This window comes from Mus musculus, chromosome 5, assembly GCF_000001635.26.
Source record: "Mus musculus strain C57BL/6J chromosome 5, GRCm38.p6 C57BL/6J".
Lineage (NCBI taxonomy): Eukaryota > Metazoa > Chordata > Mammalia > Rodentia > Muridae > Mus > Mus musculus.
Genome location: NC_000071.6, coordinates 43,999,838 through 44,017,419, shown reverse-complemented (window position 1 = coordinate 44,017,419; position 17,582 = coordinate 43,999,838). Strand labels below are relative to the sequence as shown.

Below are 17,582 nucleotides of genomic sequence, written 5' to 3'. Positions count from 1 at the left end.
TAAGAACACGATAAGAATAGTATTCTAGTATTGTTCATTTACATGCAGTTTTCCCTTGACACGTAAGAACACTGACAGAACATCCTGACTTCTGTCACTAATATCCCTGCAATGCTAATTGGATACACAGATCTCTCCAACCCTTTTATAACCTAGAATCTTCAAGTCCTGCAGCAGTAACATGACACAGACTCCTTGTGTGTAATGAACCCCTAACTTTAAAACTTTTCTTTCATTGTTCCCTCCCGTTGGTAGTGAGTTGGCTGAGAAAACATTCAAGCAGTCAGCGTCCTTCCCATGGAAGCATCTTCTTCCTTATGTTTTCTTTTGGGTGGAAGACTTGGTCATTTTCATGGTCCCCTTTGGGTCTTTCCACTTTCATTCATAAATGTCTTTTGATGTTCAATAGCCGCATGGGTGCACATGTGAAAGCATCAGGTGACTTCTGGAGGTCTTGCTTCTGAACCTCAAATTCATGGTCATCTGACAAGATACACAAAGAGCCTCAGGGCTCTTCATTATTTGAATTCACTCAAAATTTCTCTTGCTTGTCTTTAGTTGGGCTTTTAGAGCAAGCCTCTAAGTAGCATGTGATGTTCCCTTCCCTCTAAACCTGGGGTAACTGGGGGTACTTACTTCCCATCATACACTTTTGACAAGGTGGGAAAATGCTCCTCCCAGTCAGATGGACAACAAACCTCTTCCTTCATGTTTAGGGACAGCCAGAGATTGCTGAACTGGTCAGGTTTTTTTCTGTTTCTTTCCATAGGGATTGCAAAAGAGGTCGAGGTATATATGCTGCTTTTCAGCTTGAGAATGTCGTCAACGTCAGTGATCATTTCAACATTGACCAGGTGAGTCATCAGAGGCAGTTATAAACTCGACCTTTTCCTTCTTTTACTAAATACAGGTGTATTTCTTCCCTTTGGTGAAGCCCTCAGAAATTAAAACACAGTTTTAAAGTGACATCAAGTAGTTTACAATGGGTACAAACTCATCTAAACCGTACTAGGGAAACCACTTCGCATTGGAAAGCTGTAGCACCATTATGGAGCACCATTATGGCCCCCTTAGTTCCTCTAGTGACTTCCAATAATGCCAAATGGGCAAGGTGTGGGCCAAAATGTTCTCTCTCAGTCTTGCATGGGATCTACTTATTCTGGCAGCTGTTTGCAATCCTCACTCTTATCTGTTAATCTCCAAACCTCTTCTCACCGCCAGCCAGTTGTCCTTATCTTCTTTACAGTTATTCTATAGACTATACAAGACCCTCCAAAGAGGTCTTCTGTAAGATAAAACCCTTAGTTTCATTGAGCCAGCATGCTCTACAAGAAGATACCTACTCACTTCCCAGGGATGCTGGCTCTTTGGGACCAGTTCCTCTAGTCTGCCAGGTCTAGGGCTTGGGAATTAGATGGTACAGTATGCTTGCCACCATCTTCATTCCTTACACCTTAAGCACTGCTACTCAAGGACTCCTGAGTGGGTTATGCGAGCCATGCTGACCTGTGACAAGGAGCAGAAAGGATGGAATCCAAAGGAGGATGACTGTCTTACCTGTACTCCAGCCCGCACCCTTGTCATGTCTTTAGATGCCAAGCAAAGGCCACCCCACAGCACACTGGACAGAAAAGCAAGAGTTTCTGCTCTTGTTCTAAAGAACAATTATCTTAGATGTCTTCAATCTTCCTACTAGGCAGCCTTTTTAAGTCTTCTCAGCTTCCTGAATAGATGGATCCAAATCAAGACGAGGGGAGAAGGTCCCTCCCCACATCTTGCTCACTTTGGCATCATGGAGGGTCATTAGAGGAACCAAGATGGCTCTACAGCTTTCCATTGTGAGGACCTTTTGTTTGAAAGGTTTATGTGAGTTTTGTATGCAGCACCTCCACTAAATATTCCTATAAATTAAAGCATCACCTTGTAACAAAGTCCTAGGCATGTATATATATATATAATCACTCTCTTGTCCAACATTCCATGGGCTATTTTCCCTTACCCCACTATGTAACAGTTGAGAATGGTATCCAGGCACTGTATACTGATGGAAACAACTGATTGATTATGAAAACAACCCCACATCAGCAATCACATTCCCAGGATCTTTGTCTCCCAGAGGATACCTCCTATGCCTTTCTACTGCTGGTCCCCTCCCTGGAATGACAGCCTGCTCTGCCCTTTTAGCCCCTCTATTTGTCAAGACTGGATGCTTTTCTCTTTTTTTAGAGGTCGTTTCTTCTCTACAGCCCATTTCCATTGAGTCCTCCTTGGTCTTCTGAGGGAGTTCATGGGTCCCTCTCTTATGACTCCAACTCTTGCTCTGAGATCTTTAAGGGTGGAGATGCAATCTTACTTCTCTTTAGATTGTACCTCCAGAGAGAATGCTTATGGAGGTGGAGAAGGAGGTAGTGATTCCAATCAAGTGTATGCATCTCTCTTTATCCAGTAACCCCTGTTCTTCTTGAAGGCTGTGAGTATGACTGGAAGGATGCTTTTTTTTTTTTTTTAAACACAGATTTCTGAAAACATAAATACGGAGTTGGAAAACCTGAATGTGAACATTGATAGCATTGAACTGTTGGATAACACAGGAAGGAAGAGCCTCGAGGACTTTGCACATTCTGGGATAGATACAATCGATTATTCCACATACTTGAAGGAGGTATGAGTCAGATACAGATGCATGGTCTTTGGGGAGAAATCAGAATATTCCACACATGTGTTTCTTTTTCATTTTTGTTTATCACAATAGTCGGTTCACATAGTATAAAGGTCAGCCTTTTTTAAGGCTAGCAGTTTAGGGACATTTGGTGTATTCATAGTTAGTATCTCCAGCCCCAACATTGTTTCACCACCCACAGGGAGCACTCTAACCAAAAACAGTTGTTCCCAGTTCCAAACTCCCGGCAGCCACATTCTGTGCTCTATTCTGAATAATCCATATAAGTAGAAACCTATACTTCGTGACTTCCTTTTCTAGATTATTCTACTGAGCATGTTTTTAAGATCCATGAATGTTACAGTGTGTATTTGTAGCATTCTTTTTCATTGGTGAATGAAAATAATACAGATACATAGACATGCAAAGGTTGTTAGCTGTGTAACAGTTTCTAGCTTTATTTTGTTACCTGATGGCTGTGACCCTCTGTTCAAAATGCTATGTTCTGATGGTTCAGGTTTTAACCTTGTCTATAAGACGGTTTTTTTGTTTATTTGCTTGTTTTGTTTTGTTTCTCATTTCTTCCCTGGTAGACTGAGAAATCCCCTACTGAAGTGAATCTGCTGACATTTGCCTCTACCCTGGAAGCAAAAGCAAACCAGTTGGTGAGTTTGAGTAGCCTGGTTCAACACTGTCATAGCTAGAATAGCAAATATCAATAGCATTGTTTGGAAAGCCACAAAGAAGTACCTGTCACCATGGCTTGACTGTGTCTCACAAGCACCTCACCAATGCATTGGAGGTCCCACTGGCAACTGTCCCTACGTGGTCCAGAAGGCCTTTACCTTTGCATGTGCTTTCATGGATCCACACCTCCACTTCAAATACACATACATATACACACACAGCATGCATATGTGTACAGATGCATACGTATACATACATATACACAGAATATACACACACTCATACACACACAGACATGCACACATAGGGACACACACAGACATACACATATATACAGATATGTACATACAGCATGTAAGCATAAATATAGACATACATACATGTACACAGATATATACATATGTACACTCATACAGACATGCACATATACATATGTACATACATACATTTTTCCTGCATTGTAAGGAATGGTAACTGAGTTGTGCCTTGCATCACCAACAGTGAGCATATAAAATTGGGCAGAGGCACCATCATAGCCACAGACCTTCTACATGGCCTGACTGGTTCTCTCTAACAAATAGTAGGCTGTGGTGACAAGGAAGCTGGGCTCTAGAGGAAGACCCAGCTTTAAACCCTGACTTGGTCTCTTCCTAACACTAGTAGCTTGAGCGAGGTATTTCACCCACCTGTGCCTTAGTTTTCCAATCTGTAAAATGGAGGCAGAAATTATACCTGCCTTACAGGGTTGTTAGAGTTCATATACTGACCATCGTTTTAGTGGGAATTAACTTGATTAATTTTCAACTGAGCTTTGGTTTTTCTCAACAGTTAAGCAGAGAACTCTAGTGGCTATATTATTTGGGGGCAGAGGAAAGAAACCACAGCGTCTTGTGCTTTGGAGTGTGAAATGTTGCTTAATCTGTGGCTTCACAGTTTGAAGGCATTTGTCTAGGTGTTGCATCTCTGGGCTAGCCCCAATCCCTACTCATGTCACGATTGTCTCAGAGAGGATCCTGTAGTTACGTAGTGTCTTCTGGTGTCCTTTATGGTTAAAGAGTCTATCTTGGAGTCTTGTTGATCCTTATTTGTTTTCTTTTTTTTGTAGCCTGAAGGAAAGCTGAAACAGGCCTTCTTACTGGATGTACAGAATATAAGAGCCATCCACCAGCATCTCCTCCCTCCTGTGCAGCAATCACTGGTAACACTTAACAACCTGTATCATTTTGTAGCAGCCTGAGTGAGATCCAGCACTTCCTTAGCTAGTTTAGTTGCAGATAGCCTCAAGACCCACACTCATGATGGAGGACCCGTCCACTCAGCCTCAGCCTCCAATGTGGAGCTGGGCTTTAAAACCCACAACCTTCGATCACACCTTCCTTCACTGCTCTCCCGTCTCTTCCTTCCATGAGGGTGTGAGCAGTGAGATTTCCCCCCACACCTGTGTCCAGCACCACACCTTAGCCTGCACTCCGTCGAGTAGGCCTCCTGGGTGATGTGATTGTGCTCTGGGCCCATGCTGATGTATTCTCCAATTCTCTTTCTCCAAACTCTGCTTAGAAATTTGTGAGGGTGAGGGTAAGTACCTCTTTTTCCTTTAGCTCTGTTGACTCCGCCCATGGCTAGTCTCTCTTTCTCCTCCGTTCTGTCCCCAAACCTCCCAACTTTCTGTTCCCTCGCTTCTATAGTTCTATACAAAGCAAAGGTAGTTTGCAGTTTGAGATCCCACAAACCTGGTTTCAAATCCTTCTTTTGTCCCTCTAAAACATAGTGATTCCCCCAGTGTCCTCATCAAACAGTATGGTTTTGAATAATAAAAGTGAGAAGATTGGGATATTTGGGTAGCTCCTACTCACCATCACTTGGTTCATGGAAATATCTGACCTCTGAACTTGGGGACTCAGGAACCAGAGAAATTGATGTTACGCTTGCTACCGGACCTGTTTGTGGCTGTCAAAGGGAGAACTGCGTGGAAACTGGGCCCCTAGGTCAGCTGCTTGGGTTTGCAATGCACACAAGTCCATCCACTCCAGTATAGACACGTACGGATCTAGGTGTCTCTGTCTCTTCAGCTTCTTACTTCCTGGTTTGCTAGAGTTCCACAGGATTCTCCTATTAGATTCATAGACTCTGTGTATTGGCTCACTGCAGTTCTCTGTCTTTGTGCACACTTAGAACTAGAGAGCATCTGTGAGCATACTTATTGTTGTTTGCATTTTTCTACACCCTGGTCTTTTCAGAGCTAGGACAACCTGGCCATAGATCTGTCATCTAAACCAGACAGGGAATGGCAAACTCCCCCTATAAACCACAGCCTGAGCCAATCCAGCCTGCTGCCAGTTTTTCCTTTCTTTTCTTTCTGTTTTTTTTTTTAATAAAGTTTTATTGGGACACAGCCATTGCAGCTTATTAGAAAACCATCTCTGGCTGCTGTTGGCCATGAGAATAGAATAAGGTCCATAAAGCCTGAAGTATTGGCAGTGTGGCTTTTTTCAGATAAAGTTTTCTCACTTTAACCCAAACCATTTAGGTAAGCCGTGACTGATGGGCAGACTGTTTTAAAAAGAGCTTTTCCACTGGTTAAACCTTTTTCAAAGGAGTTCCTGTATGCTGCATGTGATACACAGCCCTCTGAATATATGATTCTGTCTTCTCTAGGTTTTCTTACACACAAACAGTGCCTAAGGTCTGTGTCTGCTCTACTTTCTAGAATGGAGCCATTACACTATACTGTCAGATCTGATGCCTGTATTGGGAGAGGGGCTGACATAAGGCATGTGGTGTTGTGTTGGATGAGAATTTTGAAGTCTTTTTCTTTTCTCCACCAGAATACGTTAAGACAAAGTGTCTGGACCCTCCAGCAAACAAGCAACAAGTTGCCGGTAAGGGTTTGCTTTTCTTTCATGAGGTTTGTTGTCAAGGACCACACCTAGAATTTCAGAAGTGTTGATTTTCACAAGGACTTTAAGTTAAATAAAGGTGTCAAGTATTTTTGAATACCAAACCTGGCTTCCCCATGGCTTCCCTTCTCCCAAGTATTTATTCTAATGCAAGTTTTAGGGGTCTGGGTTTTGCTGTGTAGGAGACAAGCTTAAGTGTGGTTACACTTAGAAAGATTGTGCTTCATATCTATGGTACTCTCAGCACTGTTATCCACACATGTTCATCATCACTGCTGGTTATATCTCAGGCTTTTCTTTTTTTTTTCTTTTCTTTTCTTTTCTTTTCTTTTCTTTCCTTTTCTTTCCTTTCCTTTCCTTTCCTTTCCTTTCCTTTTTTTCTTTTCTTTCCTTTTCTTTTCTTAAAAGATTTATTTATTATTTTTATGTACATACACTGTAGCTGTCTTCAGATACATCAGGAGGAGGCATCAGATGTCATTACAGATAGTTGTGAGCCACCATGTGGTTGCTGGGATTTGAACTCATGACCTCCGGAAGAGCAGTCAGTGCTCTTAACTGCTACACCATCTCACCAGCCTATCTCAGGCTTTTCAACTTGCTTATCTCCTAAAAGACTCAGCCTGGAAGAGTGGCCTCTTGCCACAGCTGGTGGAGAACATGGCAGTAGGCAGACAGGCATGGTACTGGAGCAGTAGATGTGAGTTTATATCTGATCCACAGGCATGCCAAGAGGGAGGCAGAGGAAGGGAGCCGATGGAGAAAGAGAGGGTGGGGGTGGGAGAACTGGGAATGGCATGGGCTTTTTAAACCTCCCACTACCAGTGACACTCCTCCCCCAACAAGGCCACACCTCCTAATCCTTCCCAAACAGTTCCACCAATAGAGACCATGTTTTCAAATACACTTGCCTATAGGGACCATTCTCATTCAATCTGCCATAATGTGGCACATAGACCCCCACCCCCAGACAGATTTACTCTTTGCAATTTTGAGGGAGATCATTTCAGTTATTAGAGAATAACAGACTGACACAAGCTTGGGGCATTAGCATACGCACAGACACCTTTAAGCCACTGCTCAGGGTGCCGCCTCTTGTCTTACAGCCCACCCCATCAGTTGGAACAAGTCACTTGGCCACAACCATTGTTGACATCATGAGAAGGAGATGGCTTCCAAAACACCCCATGAATACTCAGTTCCCTCACATCAATTTCATAGCATGTGTGTCCAGCATAGGTACACCTTCTGCTGTACTAAAACCATTTCTACACTATGTACAATACCTAATGCAATAGAAATATGATGTCAATAGCTGCCATCCTGTATTGTTTAGGGGGAAAATGATAAGAAAAATCCTTATACATTCAGTAAACCTTTCCCTTCCCTGCAGCAAAAGGTTATTTGAGTGGCCAATTCCAAACTCCTAGACTAGAGGACTGACCAAATACCTTCCTACAGCTGGGAACCTGTACCAGGAAGGGTTCCAATCATCTTGAAAGGTTCACTACACCACCACAAAAGGCCCCCTGAAACAAACTGAGCCCCAAGGCTGTGTTGTGTTCATCACATATACACAACTGCTGCAGGTGCATCAGAAATGAGTATCTTTGTTGAACTGGAAAGACAGCTCATAAAAGCTTTTGGGTGTGAACCCCACAGTTTAAAAAAAAATGGTCCTTCTGCTTTCTTTAGTGAGCCCAATATTGTGACACAGTCCCTCTGAAGACCAGTATATTTGCTCTTCTACAGGGCCATGCCTGTGTCCCCAGTCCCAGTGCATTTCATGCATGCATGCATGTCCATGCCAAAGGGATCTGGTAACATACTGCTGAGCTCATGGTCCTTGCTGGCTCTCTGCACATTCAAGATGAGACTCGAAGTTGCATGTTAACTCCCTGTGGGGCCCAGTTTAGGGCATGAACAGTAGACAGAACTCAGTCCTGATTCACTTGCCCAGCTGTGTTCTCCTGTGCAAAAGGAATCTCTTTTTTCTGTTTGTAACAAGTGATCACATGAGTTTGCAGTGGCTGCCTCTTGGTGTGATGCTTCAGCAGTGCCACAGACCAGCCTCAGTTGGCCCCCTTCAATCTGCAGGAAAAATCAGGGTCCCAGTCAGGTGGGCAGGAGTCAGCGAGAAATGACGAACAAATAGGGACACAGGGGAGTGTGCTATATTTGAATGTAATTTGTCAAATTGAGCATCAAACTTTTAATACAGAAGAAAATAGGGAAGTTAGGTGACACATTGGCAAGGTACAATGAGGTGCTTAATGACTTACACAAAACAGAGGAATGCAAACACAAAGACTGACAGGAACTGGGCAATAAAACAACTGAGACAAAGCCAGCTCTATCTAAGGTCAGCCATATTCTTAGAAGCCAGGTGTGAGGTCTTTACACTCCTGGGGCAAGGGCTTTCACGCCCAAGTCATGGTTCTAATTAGGGAGTTCCACTCTAGCTAACCTCATGAATAATGCAATACTCTAAAAACACAGCCTGATCTACTTCCTAAACCATTGTAAATTCCTGTATATGGGAGCGACTTGGCTTTTATTCTAAGTGATACAGTGTGGGGGACTTTCTGCTAATAAGTAATGTAGTCTGCCATACATAACTATAATAAGAATTCTAAACTTACTTTGCTAAGCTTGCCCTGACATTTCTAACTCTATGTAATAGATAGTAGTGCCTGATTTCTTTCACTATCTCTCTTACAATACTAGAGGCAATTCTGAATGTTACTGAATAGGTAACAGTCTTACTGCATTCCAAGCCCAGGGTCGGCTCAAGGTCCTGGCATTGGTGAAGGCCAGGAAGCAAAGTTTGATTTTGCTTAGGTATTTGGCAAGTCATTGCTTGGAGGGACCTATAATAAAACAATACTGAAAGAAAGCACATATATCCATTTGCAAGGACAAGTTTGGAGCTTTTGTTATACAGGATGCCACGGTTCCAGGAGACTAAGTTTTCGTGAACTTTTCGCCTCGGAACTATGTCCAGGTTTCTAGTCCTGTCACTCAAGTCACTACTGGAGTAGGTATAGCACAACAGGTGTCAGCTTTCAAAATTTTCAAAAACAAAACAAAAACACAAAAAACAGTTAGCTGGGCAACCTTGAAGGAGGTCATCTCTTTCCTCCAAAGGAAGTCATCAATTCCCCTTCTTCCAGCCATGTGACTTCACAAATGACCAGGGGATTCCCATCAAGGACCTATTGGACATGTAATCCCTGGGCTAGAAAGTTCAGGCCTGTGGGCAGGAGAGTTCAGGGCTATGTCCAGTTATAGACCCTAGTCACTAGATGGCTGTCCATCAACAAGAATTCTGTGTCTGTGGGTGGGTTCAAACAGTTATATCTTTTTTTTTAATTATTTTATTTACTTGAGTACACTCTATCTGTCTTCAGACACACCAGAAGAGGGCTTCAGGTCTCATTACAGATGGTTGTGAGCCACCAAGTGGTTGCTGGGAATTGAACTCAGGACCTCTGGAAGAGCAGTCAGTGCACTTAACCATTGAGTCATCTCTCCAGCCCAAACAGTTATATCTTGAATAGAGGGCCTTGGAATTAAGCACAGTGGTAGAATGCATGACTAGTGAGCACAGGCCCTGGGATCAACCCCCAGTACTGAAACAGGCAGGCAAGCAAGCAAGCAAGCAAGCAAGCAAGGAAGGAAGGAAGGAAGAAAGAAAGGAAGGAAGAGAAAGAAGGAAGAGAGAGGAAGAGAGAGGGAGGGAGGAAGAGGGAGAGAAAGGAAGGAAGCAAGCAAATATACAGAAGGTTTATGTCTACCACAAACATGTATAGAGCCCTGTTTTGTTATTGTTAACACACACAGCTATATCCCAGTATCTCAGCTACTAATGGAGCAGGTACCTGGTACTAGATATGTACACAAGCAGATTGCATGGATTATATGACTCCATTTTATAGAGAGGAATTCAGGGTCTTCAGATTTTGATCAAGAGGTGAGGGGATCCTGGAATTGGCCTTTCTGGAAAACTCTAATTGGTTTGCAAACTGCCTAATTAAATCTCTTGCTTCCCTCCCAATTACTGTGTTTTCCAGGAGAAAGTGAAGAAGATCCTTGCCTCTTTGGACTCTGTTCAGCATTTCCTCACCAATAACGTTTCCCTCATCGTTATCGGGGTGAGTTCTCTTTTCTCAAACAAAAGTGTAGATAAAGTGCCCTGTGAGTATATTACAGGATGAAGTGGCTATGCCCATGAAGTATGCTCTCGTCCAGTGGTTTTCAACCTTCCTAATGCTGCAACCCTTTTGAAACATTCTTTTTCCACTGGTGAAATCAGTCAATTCAAGACAGATTAGATTATATTAATTAGAGGTTTATTGGGAAGCTGTTCTCAGGTGAGTTCATTGGCCTCCAAGGACTGAGGCCAGGGACGTCACCATGGGGTGGGGTGGGGGAGGGAGAAGAGAAAGAGAGAAAGAGGGTGCACACAGAGAGAGAAACGAAGAAGAGAGAGAAAGAGAGAAGACCAAAATGTCTGGATTATATATGGAAGAGCCTCTGGGGGAAGGGCAGCCCAGCCCCTGGGCTGAAGAGTTCAGGCCTGTGGGCAGGAGAGTGCAGGGTTGTGGGCAGAGTATGCCAAGTAGGGACTGGTGTTTGTTAGGGGAACCTGGGGCCAGGTCTGCATTGATATGTAAGATATGTACCTCCATCCCTTGTCCCCAGGTCTGAAACTAAACACCTTTAACCCAGTTCCTCATGTTATTGTGACCCTTAACCATAAAGTTATTTCATTGCTACTTCATAACTGTAATTTTGCTATTGTTATGAATCGTAATATGTGTAATCATAATATCTGGTATGTAGCATATCTGATATGCAGGATATCTGATATGTAACCCACAGGTTGAGAACCTCTGCTCTAGTCCTTTTAATAATAGTCCTAATCTTTGATTTCTTTCTAGGAAACGAAGAAGTTTGGGAAAACAATACTAGGCTACTTTGAACATTATCTGCACTGGGTCTTTTATGCCGTAAGTAGCGTTGTCTTTCATGGACATAAAGGGGTGCTACATCTCAGACAGATATTAAAATCCTGGTCATTTCAACTGCAGATAGATAAAAGTGCCTGCCCAGACCTGCTGTTCCAGGTCCCACACATGTCATATAGAGAACCCGAGGAAGTTACTAGCAAAGCAGCAAGCTGTTTGGGGAAGCAGCAAGGTCAGCGGGTTACTGGTTGAGGCTTCCTTATATGGGGTCCTCAGAAAGAAGGACTAGTTGGTAGGGGAGAGACAGGGGTATTTTTCTCTTTTAGTTAAAGGTGCAGGTTATATAAGTGTTCATTCGCTTCACATGTCCTTCCCCATGGTGTGTGTGACTTTAAATATATATACATGCCCAGTTATGCATAGGCATAAGAAGGTACATGAGGGGTTTTCCTTAAATGGTCACTCAGAGAACAGAGTTTACTGTATTGTGTATACACCCTAAGTTAGCTCAGGCTAGATTCCCATTTCTCTACCACCCCTTCAAGTCCCGGGATATGCGCTAGGATGTTCGTTTTTGAATGGACTCGGGGAGTTACATGAAAGTGTTTATGGTGAATTGACATAGTGTGGTCTTGAGGGTGGGGTATGTGTGCAGCTCAGCTTGATGGGGGTCCAAGGTGGCTAAATGCATAGTTAGGAAAGAAGCGAGTGCGCACTTCAAGCCCAGTGGAGTCCTGTAGTGCCAAGACTTCTTACATTTGCCTGTGTTGAGAGGATTTGGAAATAAGGGGAGCCAGGACATTTGGGGGTGGGACAGCCTCCCCATAAGAGCGAGCACTCCAGACTTCAGTCCCCTCAGCCCTTTACTTACCTTTGCTGAATGGCACCTTTCATTTGTTACCCACTCCTTCATCAGCTAACAGTCCATGATAGCCCTAGGCTGGGCATGTGTGCTCATTGGTTCTCCCGGCAGTTCTGTAGGATGGGCCTTAGGATTCCAGACAACAAATGAGGAGAACTGGAACTCATGAGGACTAAGTGTCTTGCTACAAATGTAATTGTATCGGCTATACAACTCCTCAGGGCTCAGTAGCTGTCAGCCCTCATGGCTTCCAGGACTTGAAGATGCTCTTGTGAATTCAGCCAGGGGGGCCCTGACTTATGGCATGATTTTTTTTTTTTTGAGCCCGAGTCAGTGAACGCTTCCTTGTTGTTTCCTGTCCCACAGATCACAGAGAAGATGACATCCTGCAAACCCATGGCCACCGCGATGGACTCTGCTGTTAATGGCATTCTGTGTGGCTATGTTGCGGACCCTCTGGTAAGAACTTCATCTTTCAAAAAGAGAAGACATATTAATTAAACATGTTCTCCCCACAAACCCCACCCCCCACCCCATATTGTGTTGGTAGTTTTCGACGTGTCTAACCTTGTTCTGAGAGGTTTACAGCTTTATGACAAAGCTGTTCTTCTGAAGATTAGGGGCCAAAGGTAAAGCCACCATTATCCTCCCTTGTCTCATGCCCTTCAGTCTGGTTACCTTCCTTTTCCAAACTGGTTTTTCTTTTTCTTTTTTCCTTTTAGATTTATTTATCATTATATCTAAGTACATTGTAGCTGTCTTCAGACACCCCAGAAGAGGGCATCAGATCTCATTACAGATGGTTGTGAGCCACCATATGGTTGCTGGGATTTGAACTCAGGACATTCAGAAGAGCAGTCGGTGCTCTTAACCACTGAGCCATCTCTCCAGCCCCAAACTGGTTTTTCTTAACCTAATGATCTTCATTAGAGTTGTTTACAAGAACATGGCTGAAGGGTCATTTAGAGGAGTCTGAGCACCCTTACTAGTGGTATATCACAAAAAGAATTTTTTCTTCCCCCATCAACTACTAATTCTCTGTAAATTCTCAGGGTGGCCTGGGCCTCGGGAGCCCAACTGTCTTTATGACAGGAAGTTGATGGATGCAATCTTGTGCAGGTCCTGGGTAGGGAATCACAGCTACTCTTTGTTTAAGAGTGCAACAGTCACATGGAAGACAGTATTCCGCAGCACCATACAACACTAGCTCTTCTAGTCTTTGTATCCCTTCCTCTGATATTCCCTGAGCCTTTCTGGGGGTGATATAAACACAGCACTTATTATAGTCAGACATTCAAAAGTCACATTGTGATTTTGACCAATTATGACCATCTGCGGTTACCATTGTTCACTGTAAAAAGGAGCCTCTCTGACCAAACCCGGCATCAGGGCCAACCAGTAGCATAAATGTAATTCTTTGGAAGGCAATTGTATGGGTACGTCATGTCGACTCAACACAGCTACAAAAGTAGCTTCCTCATTAGGGCCTATAACCTTCTAGGCATGGTCTTTGACTAAATTTCTAGTACCAGATAGGAATTATCTCCTGTGGAACGGACTTCAAAATACAGTTAGAAAATAGGTTGGTTACCCCATCACAGAGTCACCACTTCTGCACCTCTGGGCACATCTGCCCTGGCCTGCAGATAGTGCTGCAGACAGAAGTCACAGCTGCCTGCACAGCATCTTCTGCAATTTGTAGGGTTAGTAGGCGGTGAGGAGGCTTCTAGGCCAGTTCCAGCCTGACTTCTCTGTGTCTCATAAGAAGAGTGTGTGGTATCTTCACTCTTAGAGTCTTTCTGTTTAGTCGGGCTTGCCCACAACAGCAATGACAATTACAATTATTGTCTCATAAGCCTCTCTGACCAACAGCTCAGAGGGAGGTAGTCCAGCTCTGGCGTTGGAAATTCTTTAATAATTTATGAGTTTTGAGAGTAGCTTTATCTACTTATGCAAGGTACTTCTATGCAAACTCTTTTTGTGTGAGTGTGTGTTGTTTTTTGGTTTTTGTTTGTTTGTTTGTTTGTTTTTCGAGACAGGGTTTCTCTGTATAGTCCTGGCTGTCCTGGAACTCACTTTGTAGACCAAGATGGCCTCGAACTCAGAAATCTGCCTGCCTCTGCCTCCCAAGTGCTGGGATTAAAGGCATGCGCCGCCACTGCCAGCTCTATTCAAACTCTTATATATTTTTTTAAATTTGAATTTGAATGACCAAATAAAATATTAGGTTTTCTTGTGGCCTTTTCACGCATCTTTAGTTTCAATTGGCCCTTCCTTCCAGCTCCTCCCACCTCCCACTCTCAAGAGGCCTAGTCCAGGATTAAGTGTACTTATAAATATTGACAGCAAGGCTTTTTTTTTTTTAATGTTACTATTGCTTTTTGAGAAAACATAGTCAAATTTAGTCTGTGATCAGCCAGCACACTCAAGTTCAATTGCCTTTCCGTATAGTTCAATGTTACCACGGCTAGTTGACTTTTCTGATTAGTTAAGACAGTGGCACCCTCATCTTATAACAGTTCAACCAAGAGGACATAGTGGCATTCAGCACACACCAGGGTCCCCCCAAAATGTACCATCTCTAGCCATTTTTTGTTAGACAGCCTGTCCAACAAAAATATGCTGTTGTAGTAAATATTTAATTTCAGTTGGGGGTTTCTATCCCACTTTAGATCATTTTGTTCCCAGATAAAAGACACAAAACGTTTATATTTATAATAAGCCTTGAGCAGTACTAGAGCTGGCCAGATATCTACCCTCTTAGCTATGAGTGTCTACGTCCCTATGAATAACCCTGAGATATGACTTGCCATGTTCTTACTCCAACCCAGCCAGTTCTCACAGTCCCATACCCTGTGGCATCTTCTCCTCTCTCCATCTTCTCCTCCTTCTCCCTATGGTCTCTGCCTCTGACCCCAAGCTCAGGAACCAAAGCCCTGCCTACCTCTCTTCTCCAGCTATTGGCTGTAGGCATCTTTATTCAACCAATAGCTTTAAACTAAGGAGCAAGGTTATATAGCATCACTTGATGTGCACGAGGCTCTCCTCATCCCTAAGGGCAACCAGACCTTGGAGGCCAGTATTTAGCATTGTAATACATAGCAAAAGGCCAAATCTCAACAATACCCTATGTGCTGTGTGATTCTGTGCTTTTTGATTGTCTTAGACCAAATCTTAGTTTCACCACTAGATGCTTTTATAGCTCTTTTACAAAATAAACACGAGCCTATATCTAGGCTAGGATCTGCTCATCTTTCCGAAAAATTAACTGGGTTACTTTAACATGTTGCACTCTACCTGATTCTCTTAGGTTCACAATTGATTTCAAGAGCAAAAGAAGAACTTCAAAAATTGCACAAACAATTCTCCCCCTAGAAAATGTTCTTTCCTATTACACTTCAAGCAGTAATTCTACTGATTTTTGTTGTTATTTTTATCCTCAGAATTTGTTCTGGTTCGGCATAGGGAAAGCCACGGTGCTCTTACTTCCGGCTGTAATCATTGCTATCAAGCTGGCCAAGTACTATCGCAGGATGGATTCAGAGGATGTATACGACGAGTGAGTGTGGGGTTTCTTGAGGGCCAGGCATTTCTCTGCATCACTGTCCCCAGACAGCCTCCCAAGCCAAGTTCTCATGAGAAACACTTGGCTTCTGCTTAAGCAACGGGCTGTCCCTTTTCCATCGTTGCTGTTACTATTGTTGCTGTTCTGGGTTTTGTGTGCTTTTAACCGATCTTGTGATTCTGACTTCTTCTTCGAGCTCAGCTTCTTTAACCCGTGTCCTTCTTGTTTCAGCTCGTCCGTCTCGGGGATGTGGCATTTCACTTTATGATAACTTGTCGTTGCTCCTTCCCGCCAGTTCTGCCACCCACCTTTGTTCTGTGTCTGGTGAACATGCATGCTTCCTTTTGACTGCTCTCTTCTCATCATCTCTGCTGTTTGAATTGTCAGCACTCACTGCAGTGAAAACACTGGGAGGGGGGGAGATCATGAGCCTTAATAGTGACGCAACAAGGAAATAACCCTGTCTCCCCCTTTTGTATTTTATAGTGTTGAGACTGTGCCCATGAAAAAGTAAGCCTGTTTTTTTAAAAAAATAATAATAATTTTCACAGGCGGGGTGGGGGGAGGTTTCTATTCCATGGCAGATCTTTAGTTAAATTGATGATTTGAGAAAAGAACAATAGATAAAGCTGGGTAAAGATGAATCATGACACCTCTTAGAAAGAGGGTTGGCGCATAAATGGTGCTTACAAACAGCTCATTGAGTGAATGAATGCTTTTAATATTAAATGTATTTATCCACAAAGCCACTGTTTCCCTCTGTGGTTTTGAAAGAGGGAAGATGTAAACACACTACACCCTCAAACCTTCTTTGCAGACTTAGCAATTCGCGATGCATGTTTTATACCCTTGCATTGTCTTTGTGATCCGTAATGCAAATATTTCACCCTAGGGGTAACTTGGTGTTTTTTTGGTGTATTTATTTTTGTTGCAGTTTGGAAATCGGTAGTAATGGTTATCATAAAGATCATTTATATGGTGTTCACAATCCTGTTATGACAAGGTAAAGCAAAGCCTGAAGTGCATGCCTAGCCTGCGGTGAGCCTTTTGTCTCTGCTAGACCTGACACCCAGTCCTCTGCATGCTCTTGGTTCCCTTCACGTCTCTCTGCATGACCCTGCACTATGACCCTGCACTGTCACTGGCTAGCCCTAGCCATGCTCTGCATAGCCTTCCACAAGGCCGAGTGGAGAAATTTTCAGAGGATTTATCAGCAATGGAGCTGAGTAGCATCTAGACTAAATGTCATCTCTAAATGCTATGAGCGACTCTAGGTCCTAATGGGATCCATGCACGTGCACCCTGAGCCTTCCTTGGCCCCAAATCACAAAGCAGTGATTTGAAGACCTTCTCTGTCTGTCTCCCTCCCTCCCTCCCTCCTTCCCTCCCTCCCTCCCTCCCTCCCTGTCTCCCTGTCTCCCTCCTGCCCTGTCTCCCTCCTCCCCTTCCTTTTTGCCTCTCTCCAGCAAATTAACTGTAATCAACCAGAAAAAAGAACTCAAATTCTTCCTTTAAAATCCTTGTGTTTTTATGGTCTGCGGAGTTAAGGGACTTCCTATGGGTCTGGATTTGCCAGATAACTTTGAGTATTACCTGCCCAGTGAATTCTCTTGTATTCCACTAAAATTTTTGACAGACATGTGCACCGGGAGCTACCTTTCTGCTGAGAAGTGTGTCCTCCCCATGTCTACAGAGTTGCTCCCTGGGGGAAGTTGTGAAGCAGTGAATCGAACATCGGTGCCAGGGAAACCACTCTTGTCATAGAAGCCCTATGCTCCACATTGGGCATATAACTTTAAAAGAATAGACACCACTTTCAGGGAGGTCCCCAGTGTGGGCTCCTTACCTAATACTTCCCCATAAGCGTTCCCCTTCTACTCAGGGATAGCCTTATCTTACACAGTGTTGCCTAGAAACATCAGGGCCAGCTTTCAAGAAGAAG

At 43.5% G+C, this 17,582-nt stretch overlaps 1 protein-coding gene across 22 annotated transcripts in view; it reads left to right on the top strand.

Moving 5' to 3' along the window:
• Prom1 (prominin 1) overlaps window positions 1–17,582 on the top strand; it is a 108,427-nt gene that overhangs the window by 84,628 nt on the left and 6,217 nt on the right. For 8 of the 22 annotated variants that reach the window (XM_017320724.2, XM_017320720.2, XM_006503791.3 and 5 more), the window contains 11 exons: window positions 770–854; window positions 2,516–2,662; window positions 3,253–3,324; window positions 4,452–4,544; window positions 6,172–6,225; window positions 10,317–10,397; window positions 11,187–11,255; window positions 12,442–12,534; window positions 15,519–15,634; window positions 16,127–16,150; window positions 16,575–16,643. In XM_017320724.2, the coding sequence (XP_017176213.1) occupies window positions 770–854; window positions 2,516–2,662; window positions 3,253–3,324; window positions 4,452–4,544; window positions 6,172–6,225; window positions 10,317–10,397; window positions 11,187–11,255; window positions 12,442–12,534; window positions 15,519–15,634; window positions 16,127–16,150; window positions 16,575–16,643 (903 nt within the window). Of the gene's footprint in view, window positions 1–769; window positions 855–2,515; window positions 2,663–3,252; window positions 3,325–4,451; window positions 4,545–4,903; window positions 4,922–6,171; window positions 6,226–10,316; window positions 10,398–11,186; window positions 11,256–12,441; window positions 12,535–15,518; window positions 16,151–16,574; window positions 16,644–17,582 lie in introns of those variants that run through there. The other 14 variants (XM_006503788.1, XM_006503789.2, XM_006503790.4 and 11 more) reach the window with 7 other exon arrangements.